This window comes from Esox lucius, chromosome 14, assembly GCF_011004845.1.
Source record: "Esox lucius isolate fEsoLuc1 chromosome 14, fEsoLuc1.pri, whole genome shotgun sequence".
Taxonomy (NCBI): domain Eukaryota; kingdom Metazoa; phylum Chordata; class Actinopteri; order Esociformes; family Esocidae; genus Esox; species Esox lucius.
Window position 1 is genome coordinate 3,915,531 of NC_047582.1, and position 27,591 is coordinate 3,943,121.

Sequence of the window (27,591 nt, forward strand, 5' to 3'; positions counted from 1 at the left end):
AACTGGGATGGGGATAACAAGAGAGAAAGGTGGGTTAGAGATTCAGAAATGGACTGAAAAGGCTTTGTCTCAATACAATACAAGCTAATTCGAATTAGGGTTATTTGACTGTTTGGGCAATAGGCGTAGCCAGGTAGAAGACTACTCCATCAGGGTTGAAAGATGTCCTTGCATGCAACCAGCCAGCATTAGCTGTGTAAACAACATTTGTGCTAATCTATGTAAGAATTTATGTCATAGATTCTTGTTATATAGAGCAAAAAAAAAAAAAGTGGAAAAATTCACCACAGAAGTGTAAGGCCCAGGACTGCTGGTTTCTGATCTGCACTGTGCACTGAGGCGGATTACAACAGCTTGGGTTTCAACAGAAAATAGCCAAAATCTGGCTTTGGAACCATCACAACAGAGCAGCTCTGCACAAAAGAAGGGCTGTATTTACAATGTGGGAATTCATGAAGCAGATCATTTTCAAACAGCTTCCACAACCAGATTAAGAATACAATTTGAATCACTCAACAAACTCTTAAGCAATGTGCATTTGGAATGTTTCCAAATAGGAAAAGTTGTCAACCTCTATGTTCTAGCACTAATAAAAAGAATTCTATACAGTGGTTACTTTCTCAAAAGTGTTGTTTTATAAATGCAGTTTATAAATTATTACTAGCATTATTTGCAATTAATTGACAAAATACACCATAATGATGTAAGGAAATCATTGAAAATAAAATACAGAAATCTCTCATACAGAAGTTATCAGATCCTTCTCCATGACACTATAACATTCAACTAAGATGCATCCTGTGTCCTTTGTTCAATTGTGTCCAGAAATTGAAGTCCACCTATGGCTAAATGAATTGATATGAAATTATTCTGAAAGGCACATACCTGTCAAAATAAACGTTCAACACTTCACAGTGAATATTAGAGAAAAAAATAAGTACAAGGAACACTCCGCAGACCTCAGAGATAGGAAAGGTTATTTAAAAAATTGCGGTTGACTCATACACAAGAAGACTCTGAAGCTGTAATCACTGCCACAATCGTTTCGAAGTACTGAATAAAGGGTGTGAATACCTATGTACATATACGTTTTATTATTTTCAATACATTGGTGTGTTTCTAAAATTGTGTTTTCGCTTTGTCATTATGGTGTGTTGTGTAGACTTATGACAAAAAATAGTTACGTCAAAAAACACATGCACTCTGTAATAACAGGAAGTTGGGACAGTTAATTATTTTCTTCTCCCTCTATACTTCAACTCAGATTCTTAGTCACATATTAAGCCTAGTCTAGGGCTACAATTCAAGATAAATGAAAAATCTCCATGGGAAATGAGTTTTAGTCCTGGATTTGGCTTAATATGTGCATGGGAAACAGCCCCCAAATGTTTGGATTTTTATGTAATACAAGTACAAATTAGCTAGCCTATCTGAGGCAACCCAATTTAGTCACAGCATAGGGAGTTTTGTGACTCTGAATTCAGTCGGGTGTACTTTGAGTCAGGCTTTGTGTCAGTCAGGCTACAGGTAATCTGCTTATGTTGGTTTTATGATCGTATTTGAGTACATATTGGTTTCACCATTTAGAAAGGCCACCACTATTTATTTTATGGGCCATATATCAGTGTAATGTTTAAATTAAGTTCATATTGTCACATAATATTTGCATGCAATAACTGCCTGACATCAGCGACCCATTGACCCCATCCTAGGCATTTTCTCTGAAAATGTGTGGCCAGGCCTGTGCTGCAGTCATCAATAGTTGTTATTTGTTTGGCAATTTTGTGCCTTAAGCTAATGAAAGGCATGTTGAATTGGACAGCAATATGGAAATTAACTTGGCCAGTCAAGAACTTCCCATTTTTTGGCTCTGAAAAACCTAAGTTGCTAAGGCAGTATGTTTGGGATCATTGTCTTGCTGTTTGATGATTTTCAAAGATGAGTCTGAAGACATTTGCATGTACTTTAGCAGTCAAGAGTTTTCTGTACACTTCAGAATTTATTGTGTCGCTGCCATCAGCAGCAACATCAATTACAAGTGAGCCAATGACATGTCACCATGCCCAACATAACCCCTCCACCATATTTCACTGTTGAGGTGGTAGGCCAACAACCTTTTTTGTCCACACATTCCTCTTGCCATCATTCCGGTACATGTTAATTGTTATTAATTAATCCAAAAATTAATCCAAAAATCAGCCCCTTTTAGGTAACATAACATGGCCCTCCTGTTTGTCAGCTAACTAGATGTTTGCCCCTTGCAATGTAGTCGGTGTAGTTCTTCTGCTGAAGTCTTCTGTGAGAGGTAGTGGCTAAATAATCTTAGCCTCCCTCCTAACATATACTCATGAACTATAGGATAGGTTTTTTTGTCACTGTGGTAAATATTGGAATTTGTATTAGCCTCAGAATGGCTCCCTTGACATTTACTGAACCCTCAAGTCGTCATGGTAACAAACAACAGACACCAAAGGAAAACGCAAAACCTAGGTATGGTAATTTCAAATTGCTGAAAAACGTATGTGCATATACCTTAAAAAAAACTGGTAAATAATGCTTTTACTGATATCAAAGTTTGGACTTAGAATCAAACATTTGCTATATTTTTATGGCTCCATACAAAATGTCCCAATACCTACAGAGTGCACTGTATAAAGAACACAATCTATGGAACCTAAGGACCACAATGATATCACACAAGGGAAACCTCCATTTACAAGGAAAAGTTACGTTTCTCAAAAAATGCCTTTAGGCTGTTTGTTTGTTGGGAATAGGCTTCCATTGGATCAAGCTTTTACTAGAATGTCTGTCGTTTTGTGTGCAAATGTTTGCTGCTGGTAAGCAAGCCTGATAAAAAAGAAGACGAGCTGGGAATGGGGGTGGGGCTGCAGAAATAGCAGCGCTGATCAGAGCTGCATGAATCTTAAGTAGTCACATGTTGAGGGGGGTCTTTGTTCCCTGCTTACTGATGGAGGGGCACTCTCCAATTCCTCTCCTCACTTCCTTTTGGCAGCAACATTTATCATTCTTCCAAATGAACAATTGTGCAAGAACACTGACCAGCACCAGCAGAACAATAAACTACTAAATCTGGGGCCTCCCATCATCCCAGACGCTAGTTGCTAAGATACCTTTGATCTGCTGGACAGCTTGTCAACAAACTCATTGCTTACTTAATACTTAAAACCATCATGACCACGTTTTAGTTCTTTATTCAGCACACATGTAGAAATACGGGCATACTCACATTGTAAAAGAAACAACTGCAGCTGGCTACTTATTGAAAAGGGTCTGCCTCTGTACCAAAACAATCTTGTTTTATGCAATATATAGTGTTTCTAAACATTAATGTATTAGAACTGTGACATAGCTTAACTGTGTATGGTTCGGCACTGTAACACTGATGCTGTGACCCACAGGAATTTTATCATTCTAGGTCCTGAGAGAGTATGTATGGGTGTGTGTTAATGTGTGTGTGTGTGTGTGTGTGTGTGTGTGTGTGTGTGTGTGTGTGTGTACAGTGCTGATCACAGCTGCAACCATTGAGAAAGGCATGCCTCGCTGAGAGTAAACTGCACTGAATGAGCAACAGTCCAGCCCTAACAGCCCATGTCTCTGAAGCTGCCATTGCCAGCTGACCCACATAAGTTCATCGCAACTAGAAGTAATATCAGTAGAACGGAAGACAGAAAACACAAATCGTGTTCTATTTACATATTGTATTCTATATGTGTTCTATATGGATACAACAAAGAGATGTCTGAAATGTTTCACAAAAAGATTAAATGGTATAAAAACTATTGCTTAATATAGCAGCAGCATGATAAGCTGATAGGTAGATGTTTGGGTAGTTGAAAGCCTGCCATGGAGAAGGTAGTTCCAAATTGAGAACTAAAAGTGCTAGATACTTAAGTGAAACCTCTGACCACTTGAACTGAAACGTAACAAACTAGCTTTAGATTCTCGGTTTTAACCTAAGCTGTAGGAAAGAAATGCTAGGGCATTAGCCTATATTTGCAAATGAAGAAAATATATTTGTAGTTGTAAACCCAATTTACAAGTGATTAACTAACGATTGGTAAAAAGGGGAAAAAGACCTGTATTTGTTAATACGATCCAAGATGTGTAGATAACAAAAAACTTATAGCTTGTAACTGAATATTTGCAAGCAGCAATTGCATCAGTACAAATGCGCATGTCATTTTAGCACACTGATTCTGTCAGTGATTTTGCACATAACCATGACCAAAAGATTTGCACATGTGTTGCAAGCAAGAAGAGTGAGCTAATTTCATACTGATCTGTCACTTTTCACTTCAAAAACTTTTTGGAACAAGATAAATAGCTAGCCAGCCAATTATACTATTGCTCAAAAGCTAATGATATAATGTGTTCCAATAGTATCCAATTTATGGTAACCATTGACTAACAAACAAACATTCAAAGATTTACTACCAAAGAAACATTTCTTAGTTTACACATTACCCATAAGGTTAGATAATTTAGGAATCAGCTCTCATAGCTGTAAATGTATCAAAATGAATAGCAGAGCGTTCTCATACATCTGTGTGTAAGATGAATTTAGCTTGGCCAGTTGATGCATGAAGACAACTTGGACATGCACATATTGATAGATCAAATGCTGGACTGGTATGGACGGGCTGCTTAGGCAGATGGGGGAGCCCATGCAGATTGTGTCTGAGTCAGAGGATTAGAACGCACAGAAAGTACATTGTATTGTTCCAGATTATTGGAAAGTACATTGTATTGTTAAGATGTTCCAAATATTCAATTAAGTTTTCAAATGCGATTACAGTTACAAATGTTTTAATGTTCACGTTCTGAACTAATCTTCACGCCTAACACAAAATACAGGTAAATAGTTTGTTCACAAAGCATCAGTTGCACACTTGCAAATTGGGTTTACAACTACATATCTATGCTATACAAGCTAATATTTGTCACTGATTTACCTTTGTAAACGGGAGCATTCAAGCGCTAAACTATACACGTGTCTGCATCATTTCCCTGGATTCCCCTCATCAGCTGAGCGCAACAAAAGGATTGCAGCATCTTGTTTTGGTTCTAGTTGTCCCATTCCTCTCCTCTCTGCGTCACTGGCAGAGAGAGAGAACAAGGTAGGGAGAGGATGTGAGGTGCACGAGAAAGAGCTAGTTGGTGGCATGGGTTCAAATCCTTCCAATTGAATGATTCTCATCAGAAAAACAACAGGCAAGCCAGCGGATAGCATAAACATGGCTGAACAAATGTGGAAGCCCCATGCAAAACATAAGGTTAATACCAGGCTGTCTTATGGCCAGATCTCATTGAGGTTCACAAAAACTAAAGTCCCCTGATGGCATTCCAAATTAGGTTTTTAAGAAATGTCACAGCAACCTTACCAGCACCCTCACCCTCTAGATCCTTCTGCCTCAAAGCAGAATACATGTGTGTGGGAACAAAACAGAGGCAGACTAACATGACGACATTGTCTTACTTCATGCAAGACAAAAAAACAGGCAGACAGTAGACCCTTTCTGGTGATGGATGCAAACAATGTACACAAGAACTTACTTGTCCGTCATGGCTTCAACTAGCTGATATTGATTCATGAAAACGCTTTCTTCAGTTCTGCACAGGCTTGAAAACACTGAAGTGGGGCGTAGGATGCAAAGATGGTCCACAACCCTGATCTGTGAAGGGAGAGGAGGGGGTGAGAAAAGAGGAACACTGAGTACATAGAAAGCAGCCATAGTAAAATGTCAACGCCTGTCTTTACTTACTGGCAATATAACACCAGTATAATGCTTCTTGAGAAATTGCATAGAAAAGACACCCAAATGAAAAGCAACATGACTATGTTCAAGCATAAAAATTGTGTTTTCCCCAGGTACAGTTTTTCTCAGACATATCTCACTTGCAAATACATGAGATCAGGAGATGAAGGGAAGATACTCATTGGCATTGGCGACCTGGGATTCCTAATAGCCTAGCAAGTCTCTAACCTTTCTCCAAGCTTTCTATGGACACTCACCTTCTTTAAACAGCTTGTTTTTAACAACAACACCCAGTATTTCACACAAATGACATTTGAACAGGCTGGGGATAACTTGCTGCCATGCTCGACTTGCTAACAATTAGCTGAGGCAAGGATTGGTCTTCAGCAACTTTGTGGGGGATACTGTTGCCATGGATACCAGCAGAACAGAAGCCAGCAGGCATAAATTGTGTTTCTTGCACCAAGAACTCTACCGGGCAACAAGACTAGGGAAAGACACTGGATGCAAGTCTGCCCCAACATTTTAAAAATATTTCAACCAAAATAACAATTACCTGCTATAAAGGCATTACAGCATCCACCATATTAGGTTGCTGTGGTTAAATGTGTTCAGTCATCATGTGGTGCTGTGAGTGTACACAAGCGTTAGGAAAGGCAATTGGTGCATGTACAGTGGGGAGAACAAGTATTTGATACACTGCCGATTTTGCAGGTTTTCCTACTTACAAAGCATTTAGAGGTCTCTCGTTTTTATCATAGGTGCACTTCAACTGTGAGAGACGGAATCTAAAACATTATCCAGAATATCACATTGTATGATTTTTTTATTATTAATTTGTATTTTATTGCATGACATAAGTATTTGATCACCTACCAACCAGTAAGAATTCCAGCTATAGTTTTTCTTAAAGAAGCCCTCCTGTTCTCCACTCATTACCTGTATTAACTGCACCTTTCTGAACTTGTTACCTGTATAAAAGACACCGGTCCACACACTCAATCAAACAGACTCCAACCTCTCCACAATGGCCAAGACCAGAGAGCTGTGTAAGGACATCAGGGATAAAATTGTAGACCTGCACAAGGCTGAGATGGGCTACAGGACAATAGGCAAGCAGCTTGGTGAGAAGGCAACAACTGTTGGCGCAATTATTAGAAAATGGAAGAAGTTCGAAATGACGGTCAATCTCCCTCGGTCTGGGGCCCCATGCATAATCTCACATCGTGGGGCATCAATGATCATGAGGAAGGTGAGGGATCAGCCCAGAACTACACGGCAGGACCTGGTCAATGACCTGAAGAGAGCTGGGACCACAGTCTCAAAGAAAACCATTAGTAACACACTACGCCGTCATGGATCAAAATCCTGCAGCGCACGCAAGGTCCCCCTGCTCAAGCCAGCTCATGTCCAGGCCTGTCTGAAGTTTGCCAATGACCATCTGGATGATCCAGAGGAGGAATGGGAGAAGGTCATGTGGTCTGGTTTGACAAAAATAGAGCTTTTTGGTCTAAACTCCACTCGCCGTGTTTGGAGGAAGAAGAAGGATGAGTACAACCCCAAGAACACCATCCCAAGCGTGTTTCCGTAAGAAGCATCACAAGGTCCTGGAGTGGCCTAGCCAGTCTCCAGACCTGAACCCAATAGAAAATCTGAGGGAGCTTAAACTCCATATTGCCCAGTGACAGCCCTGAAACCTGAAGGATCTGGAGAAGGTCTGTATGGAGGAGTGAGACAAAATCCCTGCTGCAATGTGTGCAAACCTGGTCAAGAAATACAGGAAATGTATGATCTCTGTAATTGCAAACAAAGGTTTTTGTGCCAAATATTAAGTTCTGCTTTTCTGACGTATCAAATACGTATGTCATGCAATAAAATGCAAATTAATTACTTAAAAATTAGATTTTCTGGATTTTTGTTTTAGATTCTGTAACTCATAGTTGAAGAGTACCTATGATATCAAATACTTGTTCAAACACTTGTTCTCCGCACTGTATGAATACATTTGTTGAAGACGCATTTCTAAACACCTAGTTATGAAGCTGTATTAAAATGTACATTTATTACAGCATGAACCTGTCCCCACAACAACAAAAAACAGAGAGAAAATTCTTGAAAATAGAGCCTATCCTGTAAAAGAGCTCTGTTACAGCCAAGTAACAGGAGCCTTCTAGGATGTTGGTGGAATACTCTCACGGATGCACTTAACATATCCGCAGGCTATCTGAAACCTATGACCTCTCTGTTTAGTAAAGACTCAGCGAAATTGGCCATTCATCTTTTAGTTTATCTTCCCATAAAACATTAAATACGGCAACACCATTAGCTAAATACATTATGTCAATCTGGAGAAGGAACCATTAAGTTTTTTCCTACTCTTTTGCCTTAATCTATACCTGGCCAATGCAGTTTTACCAGCCAGACTCAAAGTCTAGCAGTCAGGCCTTTGCCAGATGCACAATACAATATTTCATAAGCGGGTTAGGTCTACTGATTACATAAATAAGAGCTACAGCACGAGGGTTATAGTGAGACTCCTGAACCCAGACAGGAGTAGAACAGACCGGAAAGCCTATTCCCTCCAGTAGTTCTCACTGTCAAGGTTGGCTGTTGCTGTTCACAACATACATATGTACTGTACACTACCGTTCAAAAGTTTGGGGTCACTTAGAAATGTCCTTGTTTTCCCCCAAAAAAACTGAGGAGACCAACTGCTGTGGTTTTGAAAGTGAATTGTATTCCCATTCTTGCTTGATATAAGATATAAGCTGCTTAACAGATCGGGGTATCCTTTGTTGCATTTTTCATTTCATAATGCGCAAAATGTTTTCAATGGATGACAGGTTTATACTGCAGGCAGGCCAGTTTAGCACGCAGACTCTTTTACCATGGTACCATGCTGTTGTAATACATGCAGAATGTGGTTTGGCATTTTCTTGCTAAAATAAACCTTCCCTGAAAAGACGTAATCTGCATAGCAGCATATGTTGCTCCAAAACCAGTATATACACAGATCAGCCATAACATTATGACCATCTGCCTAATATTGTGTAGGTCCCCCTTTTGCTGCCAAAACAGCCCTGGCCCATCAAGGCATGATCTCCACTTGACATCTGAAGGTGTGCTGTGGTATCTGGCACCAAGACGTTAGCAGCAGATCCTTTAAGTCCTGTAAGTTGAGAGGTGTGGCCTCCATGGATTGGACTTGTTTGTCCAGCACATCCCACAGATGCTCAATTGGATTGAGATCTGGGGAATTTGGAGGCTAAGTCAACACCTTGAACTCGTTGTTGTGTTCCTCAAACCATTCCTGAACCATTTTTGCTTTGTGGCAGGGCGCATTATCCTGCTGAAAGAGGCCAATACCATCAGGGAATACCCTTGCCATGAAAGGGTGCACATGGTCTGCAACAATGCTTAGGTAGGTGGTAAGTGACAAAGTAACATCCACATGGCAGGACTCAAGGTTTCCCAGCAGAACATTGCCTAAAGCATCCCACTGCCTCTGCTGGCTTGCCTCCTTCCCATAGTGCCTCATGGTGCCATGTGTTCTCCAGGTAAGTGGCCCATTGTAGGTGCTTTCAGCATTGGTACAGGAGTCGGCATGGACACCCGGATTGATCTGCAGCTACGCAACCCCATAAGCAACAAACTGCGATGCACTGTGTGCTCTGACACCTTTCTGTCTGAACCAGCATGAACCCTTTCAGCAATTTGAGCTTAACATGACCACAAACTGCGTATTGAGGAGCACTTCAACAACAACTCTGAACCCCAACGCATGTGGCAGTGCATCCAAGCCATCACAGACTACCGGCCAAAGAATCCTACCTCCGCAACCAGCGACTCCAAACAGGTTCTACGCTCGTTTTGACAGGGACAACAGAGCTCTAGCTATGAGCTCCCTGCAGACAACTTCCCCCTCAGACTATCCATCGCAGAAATGTTGTCTACACTAAGCAGGGTGAATGCATGCAAGGAGGCTGATCCTGATGGCATCCCCCAGCGTGTGCTCAGAACATATACTAAGCAGCAGGCCGAGGTCTTCACTGACATTTTCAACCTGTCACTGGCCCAGGCAGTTGTCCCCACATGCTTCATGAACGCATCCATTGTGCTATTGCCAAAGCAGTCGACAGCATCTAGCCTGAATTACTTGTGTCCTGTCACACCCACCCCCAAGATCATGAAGTGTTTCGAAAGACTGGTCCTGGCCCAGTTTAAGTCCTGCCTCCCCCTAATACTGGATCCCTACCAGTTTGCCTACCGATCGAAAAAAGATTTACAGAGCATGCCATCTCCACAGCTTTACACTCTACCCTACCCACCTGGACAAATCCAACACCTATGTGAGAATGCTGTTCATAGACTTTAGCTCAGCAAACACCATGACCTAGGGATCAGCCCCTCTCTCTGCAACTGGACTTTGGACTTCCTAACCTCATTCAGTCAGGTTAGACAACTTCACCACCTCCACCCTGATCCTGAACACGGATGCTCCACAAAGCTGCATGCTGAGCCCCCTCCTGTCCTCCGCCTTCACCCACGACTGCATTCCTGTACACAGTTCTAACACCATCGTCAAGTTTGCAGAAAACACCATGTTGGCAGGCCTGATCAGTGACAATGACAAGTCAGTCTACAGGGTGGTCAAGTGCCTAGTGGTATGGTGCACTGACAACAATCTGGCCCTCAATGCAAAGAAAACCAAGGAGCTCATTGTGGATTACAGGAAGTCTAAAGGCTGCAGTCACGTCCCTGTTCTCATTGATGGCACTGAGGTGGAGTGTGTGTCCAGCTTCAAATTCCTGGGTGTCCACATCTGTGAGGACCTCTCCTCAACCCTCAACACCTCAACAATGGTCAAAAAGGAGCAGCAGTGCCTGTACTTTTTGAGGAGGCTGAAGAAGGCCTGTCTGTCTTCCAAGATCCTTGTTAACTTCTACAACTGCACAATCAAGAGCATTCTGACTAACTACGCTTCAGTGTAGTTTGGCGGATGCTTTGTGGCCGACTGGAAGGCCCTGCAACGGGTGGTGAAAACCGCCCAGCACATCACTGGTGCCCAGCTCCCAGCCATCGTAGACCTCCAGACCATGTGGTGTCTGCAAAGGGCGCACGGCATCAGGGACCATTCACATCCATGCCACAAACTGATTGCCCATCTACAATCAGGCAGGCGGTACAGGTCCCTTTGTTCCCACCCCAGCAGGTTCAGGAAGTTTCTTCCCTACTACTGTAACCCTGCTGAACTCTGTACCCAACACTTACCAGTCCCACAGCTTAGTACTGCCTCTCAGGGACCTTACTGCACTACCCTCCTTGTACTACGGAACTCTGACACTGCTTTACAGTCTGACAATTTCAGTTGCTACATGTACACATCTCCCTCGGTAATCTCAATGCTGCTATCCCTACTCTTCAGTTGCACATGCACCTTCAATTTGCCTTCTTGCATATTTACAATTGCCATTTGTATTTGACTTACATCCCATTTGTAACATACATTTACAAGTATGATTTATAATGTATCTTCTATTTCCTCTTTTATTTGGACTTCTGGTTAGATGCTAACAGCATTTCGTTGTAGTGTACTTGTACTCATCAATGACAATTAAGTTGAATGTAATCTAATCTAATGCTGGCTTTTGAACTGTACGCTGATAACAAGCTGGATGGTCCCCATCCTCTTTTGTCCGGAGGACGTGGAGTCCATGATTCCCAAAAATAATTTCAACTTTTGATTTGTCAGATCACTGGACAGTTTTGCACTTCGCTTCAGTCCATCTTAAATGAGCTCAGGCCCTGAGAAGGTAGCAGCAGGTTGTGGATCTTGTTTATGCATGGTTTCATCTTCGCATTGTAGAGTTTAAACTTGCATTTGTTGATGCAGCGTTGTACTGTGTTCACATAGAGTGGTTTTTGGAAGTGTTCCTGAGCACACGCAGTGATTTCAACTACAGAATCTTGTCTGTTTTTAATGCAGTGCCGTCTGAGGGCCCGAAGATCACAGACATTCAATATTGGTTTTTGGCCTTGTCCCTTGCATATAGACATTTCACTGGATTGTCAGAATCTTTTATTGATATTATGTACCGTAGATGATATCCCCAAAATTATTGCACTTCTTGCCCGCGCAGTCTTTCATAGAGTGGTGAACCCCTCCCCATCCTCACTTCTGTTAGACCCATCCTCTCTGGAATAACCTTTTAATACCCAATCATGTTACTGACCAGTTGCTAATTGTGCGATATGATTAGGAAATGAAAATGAATAGGACATCACCAAGGTTCTAAATAATTATTTTTAATTGAAACAATAATCGTGTCATTCAAATTTTGCTTTCCTCAAAGAATCCTCCATTTGAAACAATTACAGCCTTTCAGACCATTTCTTGTTGTCAATTTCTTGAGGTAATTTGATGAGATTTCACCCTATGCTGCATGAACACATCCCACAATTTGGATTGGCTTGATGGCAATTATGTAACATAAAATCAAGCTGCTCCCACAACAGCTCAGTAGGGTTAAGATCCTGTGACTGTGCTGGCCATTCCATTATAGACAGAAATCAGCTGACTGTTTCTTCCCTAAATAGTTATTGCATAGTTTGGAGCTGGGTATAGTGTTGCAAAATTTAGTTTTAGCCCTCCTTCTTCAAGATCCCTTTTACCCTATACAAAACCCACTTTACCACCACCAAAGCACCCAAGACCATCACATTGCTTCCATCATGCTTGACGACATTCCTCTAGCATCTTTTCATTTGGTAGGCGTCTCATAAATGTTCTTCTTTGTGATCCAAACACATCAAACTTAGACTCATCCGTCCTTCCAATCTTCCTACAGTGTCTGCATCCTTTTGCACATCTTAATCTTTCTTTTTATTGGCCAGTCTGAGATATGGATTTTTCTTTGCAGCTCTGCCTAGAAGACCTGCATTCCGGAGTCGCCTCTTCACCGTTTGTGATTGAGACTGGTGTTTTGCAGGTACTATGTAATGAAGCCTTCTCAAACATGACACTAATGTATTTGTCCTCTTGCTCACTTGTGTACTCCCATTCCTCTTTCTGTTCTGGTTCGAGCCAGTCTGCACTGTTCTGTGAAGGGAGTAGCATAGAGCGTTGTACGGTATTTTCAGTTTCGTTTTAAATTCTCGCATTGGAATAGCCTTCATTTCTCTCAACAAGAATAGACTGACAAGTTTAAGAAAACATTTTGAGCCTGTAATTAAACCCAGAATTGCTGATGTTCCAGATAATGAACTAGTCTAAAAAATGCCAGCTTTATTGCTTCTTTAATCAGAATATGTTTTTGGGTGTGTATGCAATCATAACTGTGAAAAGGTTTTCTAATGATCAATCAGCCTTTTAAAATAATTAACTTGGATTAGCAATTACAATGTGCCACTGGAACACAGGAGTGATGGCCGCTGATAATGGGCCTCTGTGCGATATCTGCCATTTCTAGCCACACGTCATTTATAACATTAACAATGCCTACACTGTTTTTTCTGATCAATTTTATGTTATTTTAATGGACACTTTTTTTGCTTTTCTTTCAAAAACAAGTCTCTAAGAGACCCCAAACTTTTCAAAGGAAGTGCGTGTAGCATATGTTTGTGTATGTATATATACACACGTTAAGTAATGTCTTACCATGTGTATACATACATACACATTAAATGTATAATATTGTCTTTAGGTCAGAAAGCAGTTGCAGAAGGATTTCTGTGAATCTATTTGTTTTTAATTGATCTGGGCCAGCCAAGAGTTTTATGGGTCTCCATGGCAGATTAGTCTACCACAGAATCTGTGGGGTGATAAATTCAAGGCAACCACTCCTCCAGCACATTTCCTACACCTCATAATGGAATGGTTTGAGCCATGCAGAGATTCCAGAGGGTTTTCCACAATCTCGTCAGTCAGTGACCCAATTGTTAGCACTGTGTGCTGCAGATACTATGGAAATATGGCATTTGTGTTGATGAGATAAAATTCCTTTAAAATACATCCAAAAGGGAAAACGACTGAAGGTCTCCAGAATTCTTGGTACAGCTTGACATTTGCAAATAGAAATGATTTCCAGGTATGGAAAATATTACATGAAAACATTCTGCACACTTGATGGAAATAATTTCGATTGACCCTTACGTAAAACCATACTGGTTAAACCATGATGGACAAAACATTTTTATTTCAACTAGGTCATGGCAAGTTTAATAAATTCTAACCGTAAAAAGATGATGAATCTTATAAAGTAGTTAATTAATTTTCAAAGGAAAATCTTTGCCATTTACACTCAGCAGGTCTACATGTAGGATTAAACAAAAAATAATGAGATTGTGTCAAATCACACTTCTACACATCATTTAAGCCTTGTGGTTTTTAGAAGATGGCACATGAATGACAAAAGGCTGCATGGCTGTCAATTCTATGACCTACTGCTTGTTTGGGGAATACAGAGTGCCGACGTCTGGGTCCAATTCTTTGAATTGTAGTGATAGCACTTGAATAGACATGTTAACTCGCTTTGATCTTGAGAGGAGAGGAAACACTGACTGGGCTCTAGCTCATACCACACAATCAGTGAAAAATATTGCAGAGCTCACAAGCCAATGAAGAGAGTGCCCCCATGCCTAATGAGGCCGAAAACAAGCATCTTTACAGAAAGAGAATGCAAACACACCGCTTTCTCGCGGTGACGGTTCTACTAAGTGAAGGCGGTTCTTTGTCAGGGTAGATTCATTGCACCCACAGTAGCTTTATGCAACGTTTTCCATGTCCTGTTATAACAAAACCTCACAAAGTAAAGTAAGCGCTTACTTAACCGAAATATTTCCATCAATATAGCCTGCTAGAGCTGGTCCAAAATACTATTTTGCAGATCTACCTAGGCTACTGGTAAATTCATCATCAAGGCAGACAAACGTTTAAAAAAAATAAAAATAAATACATATACTGTATATGATTCTTCAAAAAGGCATAGCCCATTCACAATCAGCCCTAACGCCGCCAAGTTGACCATGGTGTGAATTACATGCAGCCTATTATGTATGAAAGGTACACAAAGGGAATCGTGGCAAAAGCCGATCCATTTATTATATATTTTTTATTTTAAACCTAGTTGCCCAACTATCTTTTCAGAAATCTGCTCCAAAGAAAATTCGTAAAACTGCAAAAGTTAGAAAAATGTTTAATACTACACTGTGTAATATCAACACAATTCCTTCAGTGAGGCTTGCTGAAGACCAGGACGACTACACTTTCTCCCTAACCACGGCTGATACAAGGAGAGTTAAAAAAATTATTAACCCTCAGACGTCACCAGGACCAGATGGCATTCCAGATAGTGTCCTCAGGGGGTGACCAACTAATGGAGGTTCTCCTCCATATTCAACCTCTCTATGTCTCTGTCTGTAGTCCCCTCCAGCTTCAAACAGACCACCATCATCCCTGTACCAAAGAAACCTTCCATTACCTGCATGAACGACTACAGCCCTGTACCACTGACCTCCACCATTATGAAGTGCTTTGAGCAGCTGGTCAGAGCTCATATCTGCTCCACCCTTCCTGACACACTGGACCCCTTCCAATTTGCATACCGCCCCAATAGATCTATGGACGATGCCATCGCCCTGACGACACACACCGCCCTCTCCCACCTGGAAAAAGGCAACACATACATGAGGATGCTGTTCGTGGACTACAACCCTGCATTCAACACTATTGTGCCCCCAAGCTTGTTCCTAGGATCAGGGAACCTGGGACTTAACACCTCCCTCTGCAATTGGATCCTGGACTTCCTGACGGGCAGACCCCAGGTGGTGAGAATGGGCAACTTCACCTCCTCTGCTTTGACACTGAGCACCGCATGACTGTGTGGCCACACACAGCTCCAACATCATCCTCAACTTTTTGGATGACACCACCATCTCCAACAACAATGAGCCCGCTTACAGAGAGGAGGTAAGGAACTTGGCTACATGGTGCCAGGATAACAACCTCTCTCTCTGCAAAACTAAAGAGATTGTGGGGTTAGGGTTAGATCATGGAATTCAGGAAGTGGTGGTCTTTGAATTCAAGTTTCTTGGTGTGTTCATCAAGGATGACCTCACTTGGTCCAGACAAGTGAACTCTGCAGTAAAAACTGCCCAAAAACTACTATAATTCCTGAGGAGACTCAAGAAATGTGGCATGTCCTTTGAAAGCATCCTCTAAGGCTGCATTACTGCCTGGTACGGCAGCTGCTCCGCTGCAGACCGCAAGTCCCTCCAGAGGGTGGTAAAGTCTGCGGAGCGCATCATTGGCTGGCATCTCCCCTCTGTGCAAGGCATCTACCATACACGATGCCTGAAGAAAGCACGGAACATCATCAAAGATCACAGCCACACAGGCAATGGTGTGTTCACACTGCTACCATCTGGTAGATGCTACTGGAGCATCGGAGCACACACTTCCAGACTGAAAAACAGTTTTTTCCCCTCAGGCCATAAGGCACCTCAATCAGTAACATACTGATCACACACATTCCAGATGCTCTGATGTCCTTTCAGGTACTTTTAATGGGCATTATAATATTCCTTTGCATGTACCATTCATAAGCATATTACACTCATATGTTGCATTCGATAATATTCAATAACTCAACCAATTGCTGCTAGTTCACACTTATGTATATTACTGCCATACTTGCGATATCTAAATGTTATACAATAATACTACCCAGATTGCTGCTATATCAATAATATTACCTAGATTGCTGCTAGTTTACAGTACTCTTTTTTAAACTGCTGCTAGTGTATAGCATTGTGTATATTATTTCTTTATTTTTATTTTCTGTCAAGCTATATTTTTGCTGATATACTCTTCTTAACTCTCACTATGTAGTTGTTGGGTGCCATGTCATAAGAATTTCACTGTGCAGTATGACGCTGTATTGTTCGGTGCATTTGACATAAACCTTGACATTTTAATTAATGTTCAGACTATAGGCTAATAGTTATGCAGCCAGTGTTTTGTTTGCCTCTAACAGAACATTCAAATATGCTATATTGTCATGTTTAGGTTTCTGTACCCATGAAAGCCAATCAATGCTCCCCATTTTTGCATAGTTAACTAGCTAGACAAGTTAATAACAAGCAGATAAAAAAAAATCCATGTTATTAAACCAACCAATGATATCCTAACCTACAAGGCTGTCATTGAAGCCGTGCACCGAGACCACTCTAGGACAATGACTTAATATTAATTGTTTCAAAAAGTGTAATCAACTATAAACGTTAACATAAAACTGATAATGCTTTTCATTCATGCACAGACTATATTAATATAGTTAAACACAACGTTTATTAGTTAAGCCAGCGCTTTGTTTGTCATGACTATACATTCAAAGCAACAAGGTTAGAAGTTAAGCTTTCGCAAGTGCATTATCTAGCTATTGAGCTTAATCGTTAATACCAAATGGCTTAGCGTGGTTTTAGCAAGCCAACGACTAACCCTAACCCCAAAGGCTGGTCTAAGTCTCTGGATGGATGCTAGTACATTCACTGCATAGATTTTGTGTCTAGCAAAATTTCGGTATAAAACATTGGCATACGCATTTATATGTCTAAATATCGACCATACAAAAATTACCAAACTCATTATTAAAAAATATATATACCACAACAATCACGCAATTCCTATCTGAGGGATATTAGATTTAAGTGGAATATCATGCCACAAATGGTTTATAGTGCCTCAGTTTCACTCACATGCAGGCACCAGGAGATTTCACTATACACAGAAACACTGAATAATTCAACAACTAGACAGAGAAAGGATGTATACATGTATTTTATAAATGGGGAAAACCGGGATTCCCCTTTAAAATAAATATTCAGATATTGACATATCTGCTCTGGTATCTTTTTTAATTCTTGGTAACATTTACGATGAGGGGACTCTTACCAAACTCTGTAGCCCACTCAAAAGATCCACACGCTGGGGAGAGTGAGAAGAGGTGGTGGCTCCACTCTTCACAACCTCCACAAGCCCCTACCAGGCAGGCTACCAAGGTGTGATCATGACCGGGGGAAAGACTGCAGACCTTTGAAGAAAAAAAATCAAAAGCATCCAGCAGAGGTAGCCTTTAGTCAGTCACTTCTTTCCATCCAGCCCTCTTTTTCTCTTCAGCATTAATAAATGATTAAACCAATCTGTCCAAAACGCAAAGGAAGGGGAGGGGGAGACACCGTTACATCACAGCACCACTCAACCCCCTCTAATGCCTGATGAGTCAGAGCAGCCTTGCTCTTTTGCAGCCTGGTGAGACAATAGGAGCTACTGGACCTGCCTGCCTTCTCCCTGTCAAGATGGTCAAACAACGAGCACTGGGAGCTATGGCCGCTGAAATCTCGTTCGCCTCTTGAAAGTGTCAATAGACAGGATCTGGGGAGGAGGGGTTTGGGGTTCCTCTGAATGAATGCCTATTGTCAAAAGAGACGCGTTTGCACTACTTAGGTAGGGAGAAAAGGGATCAATATTCCAGCAGCCCTTTTTCAGCAGTATTTTAACCCGAGATACTCTAATGATGCCAGAGTGAGAGGTAAGGCTGGCTGAGGACTGTTTCCATCCTAAGGGGAAGATGTTGGTTAGGATTTAGGAAGGTTATTCTGGATAACACCTTGAAGAACCTAAAAAAATAACGGTTTTACTCAATTTCCCCAGTGTGTTGGCCCATTGAGAAGAACACTTTCAAGATAAGCGCCTGTTAGTTTAATCAATATCACCTGCAAATAGCAGAGATATCCCAGTGAGAGAATGTACTTTGTTTGGGTAGGTTACTTTCAAAACAGGGTTCACTATAGTTTTGAAGTTAGAGCATGTTGCCTGCAACGCCAGGGAGAGGGTATGATTCCCATGTAAGTACTAACCATAATAGGTAGGTCTGGATATAATCTAGCAAATCACTTCAACATTCAAAATGTTAAATGTAAGTATAATCTGTTACATTACCTGTCCAAAATTGTAATCAGTAATGTAACTTTGGTATTACCCAAACTCAATAACGTAATCCAATCACTTTCCTGTTACGAGGCATTAGAAGACATACAAAACTACCAACTGAACGACATCTGTTCCAGGACAAGTCTGTCTTAAGGATTTACATAACTGGGGATGAATGGGTGTTGCATTTTACTTAAATGGGTTAGGCATGTTTCTAATCAATTTCCTTTTACTGCAGTATACTACATAAATAATACAATGTACATTATCTCAAGCTTGTCATTCCCAATAAAAGACCAGAAAGTCTTGGAGATTAAAGTGGCAAACATTGTTTGCGGGTTTCAACTGTGTACCTACTCTGCAACCAACAAGGCAAATTACACCACATTTCCACACAATCCTCCACAACTGTCTTTCCAAGACAATAAGCATAAACAAGCAGCAAAAAATATGTTTGATAGGCAGTTAAGACTACATCTTTAATTGAACTATTATTGTGTTGGATATGGCGTCTGTGATACTGGTTCTTTTCACATCACCCTTCATTTATTGCATAAAGAATTTTAGAATCACTTCGAATAAGGTCTGTGTTTTATTTAGCCTCTTCGTATCAACCTCATCGCAGTTGGATTTTAAAAAGGCAGTTTCACACCTTTAGCAAACCTTCACAGCTGCCAATATCAACTAGGGATGTAATTGCAACTTAACTTTTTCCGGAGCTATATGTGCAAGATAAATCTAAGAGACCACTGCACCTTTTTCTTTCCTTTACAAAAAGTTTTGATTGAGGAACAAAAGCGTTCAATTTGCAGTGGTCTCTTAATTTTAACCCTTCTGTTCCTCACTCAAAACCTTCCTTTTCAACTTTTTTGGAAAGGAAAGAAAAAGGTGCAGTTTTCTCTCGCTGTATTTCCTAATTAAAACATTCAATAATTAATTTTCAAAAGAAAATGTCAACGTACCATCTATAATTCAATAATATCTGATTGGTCATGGGTAACCTGTAGCCACCAAAATCATCCCTACTGAAATTATAAAAGAAACCTTCTGGTATAGCCTATTATTTTTCTGGCAAACCTGCCTCTGTTGTAGATGACTAAATTGCATTTTAATCAAATAGCGTAATATAGAGACAGGCATAGTTTTTCTGGATATGGATGCCTACATTTGTGTACCAATGCAGATGAAAGACGCAAGTTGTTAATTATATTGTGCATACTCAAAAATCTTCTCCGAATTTTAAAGCAATCCAGGGAGTAATCTTTTCCAAAAAGGTAGCGATAATACGATTACAATACTAATAAATAGTTTTTTACTCCATTACTCCCCAACCCTGTGTACATAGAAGCTATTCATTTTAGCTTCAAAACACTCTAAGCTGTCAATACCCCTATGCCTCACGGAGCTTTCCGTTTCTCTTCTCTACCCTTAGTAATGACCGTCCTCTTGGCTCCTGCTTGTTGGAGATTTTTTCATCAATTCGGTTATTTATTTTAAAGGGCATGAGTTGCCAGGCCAACAACATTTATTCTGAAGGCATTTCTGTGTATAACAACTAACAGCAGGATTTATTTTTGTATTTGCATCAAGTGGATTCACACTGATGTAGGAAACCGCACATAAACTAAATGTCAGGCCACAGGATTTTTGGTTTGAACCTCCCTGGACTGCACCTATAGCCGGAACTGAAACGGATAAGCTCTCCCTCTTCTCTAGACATCAATTATTCTGGTATTAAGAGGGCATATTCTAACCCACCTATGGTTGTGATGCTTCATGGACCCAACACAGGTCAGGCCACATGCATTGAAGGCACTCAGGTGAATTCATGGCAATATACCAGCAACATGTTTTAAAACATTTTGGCACAGACGCAACAAAAGACTGGAAAATGTGTGTGGTGATAAAAAACTAAACCTGGTGGAATATCACACAACTAATTTGCTCAATTAGCAACAGGATCAGTAACATGATTGGGTATTAAAAGTTCATTCCAGAGAGGATGGGTCTGTCAGAAGTGAGGATGGGGTGTGGTTCACCACTCTGAAAAACTGCACAGGCAAACAGTGCAACAATTTAAGAATAAAGTTTCACAACCTAAAATTGCAGAGTTTGGGGATATCGTCATCTATGGTACACAATATCATGAAAAGATTCAGAGAATCCAGAGAAATCTCTATGCAAGAAACAAGGCCAAAAACCAACATTGGAAGGCTGTGATCTTCGGACCCTCCGACGGAACTGCATTAAAAACAAGACAGGATCCTGTAGCGGAAATGACTGCATGTGCTGGGTTGTATGTGTTCATAGTACGTCGCTTTATCCACAAATGCAAGTTAAAACTCTATGCGGCAAAAAACCCAGATATAAACAAGATCCAGAAATGCTGCTGCCTTCTCTGGGCCCAAGCTCATTTAAGATGGACAGAGGCGAATTGGAAAACTGTCCTGTGGTCTGACAAATCAAAATTTGAAGTTGATTTTGGGAATCATGGACGCCGTGTCCTCCGGACTGAAAAGGAGAGGGACCATCCGGCACATATGGCGCATAATGAAAAGAAAAATATGATAAAGGAAACCCCGAACTGTTGAGCAGCTGAAATCCTATATCAAGCAAGAATGGGAAAACATTTCACTTTCAAAACCACAGCAGTTGGTCTCCTCATTTCCAAAACGGAGTATTGTTAAAAGATGAGCTGATTCAACACAAAGGTAAACATACCCCTGTCCCAACTTATTTGAAACATGTTGCTGGCATCAAATTCAAAATGGTAATGTATTTTACCAAAAACAATAACATTTCTCAGTTTTAACATTTGATGTTGTCTTCTTACTATATTCAATGAAATATAGGGGTATAGGGATTTTATTTGGAAATAGCACTATTGTTTCAGGAGGGCTTAAATGGTATACTTATACAAAAAGTCACCTGATTCATCATAAATAATATAAACTTTGAATAATGTTACTTTCAAGTGTATATTTATGGCCAATACATTCAACTTTAAAAGAACTTAGTCCTTGAATGACTTTTTAAATTGTTTTACCATAAACTACAAGTGTTCCTACTAAGCCAGTTGGGTTACTTTGAATTTGGTAAGTTGCACATCAAAGTGAATAAAAAAAAACAAAAAAAAACAAGGAAGTTAAAGCACATAGTTTAGTAGGAAAGAACCCATTGGAGCAGCATCCTATGGGGGGGGTCACAGCTGAGGACATAAACAGTTAAAAATCCTTCTACATTTCCTGGTCCAGTCATTAGTAAAGAAAGGGTCAGACAATCACTTTTAACCTACAACAAGCACTGATACAATGTTACCTCATCTGTCAGGAGCTATTGTTCAAACAAAAGAAACAATAGAGCATATCACCAATATAGTCAAATGATCAATATTAATACATGCATACAGTGCTGCTTGATAATATGTAATCCCTTGTGCAATTAGATGTAACATAACAGGTTCATAGATATCAATTCCATATTTTAGGGAATAGGGAACCTTCTAGCTTATAAAACATGGTTGATTAAGTAAAGGTAATATGTGGAATTGTGTTGTTTAGACAGGCCTTTTCTGTTTATGAAACTTTAACCTTCATCCTAACCCCAGTACTGTGATGCCTTACCATAACAGTAACCTAACCCTAACCTTACCACAAGTACTGTCATTCCTGACCTTAAACCTAAGTTTACCTTAACTGTAAATGTTACAACAAGGCTTTTTTTCACATTTAATCAACTATGTTAAGGACCATCATTATAGCGCAAGTAAGGAGCAATGTAATAGTGAGCCATTAACGTAATTGCGGTTTACAAATTAGTTGTATATGTATATGTTTATAAAAAAATGACAAAGATGTCAGAGTCTATACCTGAAAGATGTGTATGACTGCTTCAAAATGTATGTTTGCTTCAAAATGTGCCAAGAGAAACTCAAATTGCATGGTATCATGACAGATGTGTGTGATGCACCTGAAGAGAAAACACATTTGTTCCATTGTAATAACGAAGTGTGCCACTGTCAATATTTCTGATGGAACACACATTTAAGGCCATGGCACACTGCACCAAGACCTTCCGAATACTTGGTGCTCACCTACTACTGTGTCTTGATGACGACCCAAGTCTAATGCTTAGCGCTGAATCGCTAATCGCTTGATCCCAGCTCTGAGACAATCAAAAAACAGGAGGAGAAACAGCTAGTAAAAGTCAATGAGAGCAAGATGGTATTTACGTGAATGGCAAAATGGAATGTCTATGTCTAGGTTGTAATTGCTCTGAGCCAAACCAAGCATAAATGTTTGTCTGAGCCTTTAGTGTTAAAGTTGACAAATCAAATAATTTTATAATACAATTGCTCAATTTGGAAATATTTTAAAAAAAAATATTAGTGTGTATTGATGACCATTACAATGCAAAATGTGCAAATGTTTTAAGTTCAGGAAAAATACAACATTTTAAACGCATTTCTGTGCATCTCATCTCATCTTCATCCGCTTATCCGGTATCGGGTCGCGGGGACAGCAGCTCCAGCAGGGGACCACAAACTTCCCTTTCCCGAGGCCACATTTGCCAGCTCTGACTGGGGGATCCCGAGGCGTTCCCAGACCAGTGTCGAAATATAATCTCTCCACCTAGTTCTGGGCCTACCCCGAGGTCTCCTCCCAGCTGGACGTGCCTGGAACACCTCCCTCCATCGGTTTCCTGGTGAGAACCATGGCCTCAGATTTAGAGGTGCTAATCCTCATCCCAACCGCTTCGCACTCAGCTGCGAACCGGTCCAGTGAGTGCTGAAGGTCACAGACCGATAATGCCATCAGGACCACATCATCCGCAAAAAGCAGCGATGAGATCCCCAGACCACCGAACTGCAACCCCTCCCCACCACGACTAAGCCTTGATAACCTGTCCATAAAAGTTACAAACAGAATTGGTGACAAAGCCCTGGCGGAGGCCAACCCCCACCTGGAACGAGTCCGACTTACTACAGAGAACCCGAACACAGCTCTTACTTTGGACGTACAGGGATTGGATAGCCCTCAGAAGGGACCTCCTCACCCCATACTCGCGCAGCACCTTCCACAGTATCTCCCGGGGGACCTGGTCATACGCCTTCTCCAGATCCACAAAACACATGTAGACTGGATGGGCATATCCCCAGTCGGTTGTTCCGCGACCAGGACGGAATCCGCATTGTTCCTCTTCAATCTGAGGTTCGACTATCTGCCGAACCCTCCTTTGCAGTACCTTTGAGTAGACTTTCCCAGGGAGGCTGAGAAATGTGATACCCCATTTCTGTGCATTTTCCAATAAATCCGGTGTTCATGTTAGCTTCAGAATAAATGTTACTGAATTTTTTTTTAATACTTATGAATATAATTAATTAATTATTTGTTTGTTCTGAAGAGGGCACTCATCTGATACAAGTTTGCGCACTACCACTGGGAGGAAAGAGAACAAACTGCTTTTAAGGTGAATATAAATAGAAGCTTTCCAGTGTAAAAAGTTCACACAATATGCACACAGACTTTTATATTAATTTAAAGTGGCATATAAAAGTGTTCACAGATTATCTACCTAGTTGTTTGGACAAAGAATGGATGTTACACATCAAAACACTGATGCTATGCACAAACTCAGTGGTAACTACTGTATTGGAAAAAATTTCTGTAAAGATAAATTTTTTATTTCAGCTACAATAATAGAAAAACCAGCAGATACAATCGGTATCGGTAAATAGTTCCACTCAAAAATTGGAATCGGGTACAAAAAACCCATATCGTTTGGGCTCTATTGAACACATCCCAGCCTGTGTTTAGGAACTAATAACACAATTGGTCTCAGTGGTAAGTGGCACAGAAAACCCTGTGTTTCAACTTCATATCCATGTGACCCCACACAAACCCACTTTCAGGGGGAATGAGCACTCACATGGTACATGAAGTAGTATGGTCTAGCAGTACACAACTCATGACAAACAAAACAGCTACTATTTTTAAAACAAGTTGGAACAAAGATTCTTTTAAATGATAAATACCAGTTGTAAATCATTTAAGGAAGAAAAGTCAGGGTTGCATGCTTCAATAGATTATCAGTCAATGTAATTCAATCTAAACTTGTGAGTCATGCGCTTCCAAAGAACTTGTAAGATGAACCTTGACATCAAGACAAAAAATATTCAAAAATAAGCAATAGAGGAGTCACACTCACCAAACCAACACAATCTACTGGAAAGAAAATGTATGTAAAATACCATAGACAGGGAACTTCACAGTATAATTTAATTAACGTAAACAAAATACCAAAGCAAATTTAAAAGCAGCTAGTGCAATACTGTTTGTGCATTGTTTACTGGCCAATAATTTCAAATCATGACTATGCAGCCTCAAGATAATTTGCCTGCTACTATGATATACCTTTATTTTAATTGTAACGGTATATATGTGTTCTCCTGGCGTGAGACTTGAAAACAGCCACAATGTATTCTGATTAAGGCATGGAGAGAAAGGCTAACTTGAGACACTAATCTTTTCTTCCTCTGAGTACCTGGTGCTCCATAGACGAGCTCTGAACATACTTGGTAAGAGCAGCCCTTCTGTTCATTCTATGATGATGGAGAGAGACCCATTTTGTTTAGTTGAGTTCACTGGGAGTTTCATTATGAATTAAGATTCATTAGTCATCAGTAATATTATAGATAATCAAGGGAACAGACAAATGTACTGCAACCACTCTAACCCAGTTTGTAAGACCAAGTATCCTAGTCTGTAAACATCATGAACAATAAGACTGTCTAATGCTGCAATAAAAACTTGAATTACTCTCTCCCTTGATGACCGGGTACGTGATCATTATTTCAACCACTATATAAAAAAAACCAGCTGATTTTTAACACTGCTTTATGATTATCTGCTACAGGGCAGCTGGTATAAGTTAAAATGGATAGCCTATCTTACTCTGACACAGCACCAGAGGCAGAACCAGAGGTGATATGCCATCCCAGTTCTACCATCATATTGACAGGGTCCTGTTGACTGCCATTCCTCATATGACCTAACACAGGACTGGAATCTAATTTGATATTGCAGAATGAATGATACATTGAGGCCTCAGGAAGACTTGTCATAGAAAAGTATTCAGTGAGGGTTTGTGACCAGGATAATTCAATGTTCTGAGCCTAATTTACTTCTTAATGTTTGGAATATGTATGGAAAATATTATTTAAATAAACTCACAAAGGTGTGTTTTATACAACAATGTATTAAGCTGTTATTATTATCCTTGGCTCGCCGACAGGGTCCTCTACAGGTTTTAGTTTACGCTTTCCTTCATATCATCCAAGATATCTTCTGAAAGAAAAAATACTATAATTATGATATCTATGATTTGTGTAAGCCAGCAGGAGCCATAGATCATCACCCAAAAGACATTGTAGCAACAGTGGCACAACATCATTTAGACTGGATGTCAACTGAGACCTTAATCTCATTTATAATTGAACCCAGTGTTCAGTAAAAAGAAGACAAATAAAAAACCATTTCAACAATCACAAAAGATAGATACAAACAAGTAAAGGAACCAGGCAAGCCTAGTTCTGCTGCCCCGCCATTATAAGGGATGCATGTTTTTTTCCCAAGCTGGATTCTATATGCGGTTTACTAAGTGACAGCGGATGTGGGTGCACGTGATACATGTGTGGGATGTGATGTCTGTTTACATGCATTGTCAAATCAAATATTCGGAAGTCCACGGTTCCCTACATTATATAACATCCAAACCAACAAGATCACTACACTACATTCAACATGTTGAATTAAAAAGAGATTAATGTAGATGGCTAGCTAATAGCTATACAGTACCTACAATGAAAACAGTGACTCGAATCACTCCATGGCTGGTTGGTTTCCTTACAAAACAGACAGTTGAATAGCTAACCACCAGGGCCATTAGAACTATGCAATGTATATCGAAAATGAAAGCAATACGTTCATCCTGGTGCAGATCGTCCTTTGCAATTCATAGTTTTCAGTCACATGGTTGCTCTGACAGCTTGGCGGGCAAAACATTGTTGAAACATGGCAGATAACATTGGGATTCGACGGAGTTACTCCACAATCCAGTAACATTTTCTACTTTTACAGCTCATGAGTGTTTAGATCACCTCACAAAACAAGAAAAACAAAATATTTTGGGAGGTGAAGAGAGAAGAAATTCTTTATTGTCAAAACAAAGTTTAGTGCTAATTAACCTAAACTACAGTTGCGGTGGTTCTATAGGTGGTCAGTGTAATGTAGTGCAGCCTGTATAACACAGAATCTTGTGACAAATGTACAGGTAATAATATAATCGTTTTCTGAATGTCAGGTAAACCATTCCTATTGTTTAAATGACCCACCATTGACAGCATGGGTTGCTGCGGAGAAGGTTGGATTGGTGCAATTTTCTCCTGAAAACTTTGTTATTAACTTAGCTAACACGATGTATTTAACAAGAGAGGTGTGGCTAGCTTCACTAACGTTAGCTAGGCCATTGCAGTTGGTTGCAGTGGTGCAGACGAAAACAGATCATGTCACTCATTACAATAACATGTAGATATGATTGCAATATTGAACAAGTGCCTAAGACTTGCAGTGTTTGTATACCTTTGTTTTTCTTGTTTTGTGAGGTGATCTAAACACTCATGGGCTGTAAAAGTAGAAAATGTTACTGGATTGTGCAGTAGCTCCATAGAATCCCCAGTGTTAGCCGCCATCTTTCAACAATGTTTTGCCAGCCAAGCTGTCAGAGCAACCAGGTGACTGAAAACTGTGAATAATGCAAAGTTGTACT

General features: G+C 40.3%; 1 protein-coding gene across 6 annotated transcripts in view; it reads right to left on the reverse strand.

The window, feature by feature from the left end:
• Nucleotides 1–27,591, reverse strand: part of sema4d (sema domain, immunoglobulin domain (Ig), transmembrane domain (TM) and short cytoplasmic domain, (semaphorin) 4D) — a 64,284-nt gene that overhangs the window by 34,516 nt on the left and 2,177 nt on the right. For 4 of the 6 annotated variants that reach the window (XM_010905733.3, XM_010905736.4, XM_010905731.5 and 1 more), the window contains exons 2-3: nucleotides 17,728–17,866; nucleotides 5,575–5,693 (exon numbers count right to left, since the gene is read on the reverse strand). In XM_010905733.3, the coding sequence (XP_010904035.1) occupies nucleotides 5,575–5,612 (38 nt within the window). In that variant the 5' untranslated portion in view covers nucleotides 5,613–5,693; nucleotides 17,728–17,866. Of the gene's footprint in view, nucleotides 1–5,574; nucleotides 5,694–17,727; nucleotides 17,867–22,858; nucleotides 22,965–27,591 lie in introns of those variants that run through there. The other 2 variants (XM_034296994.1, XM_010905732.5) reach the window with 2 other exon arrangements.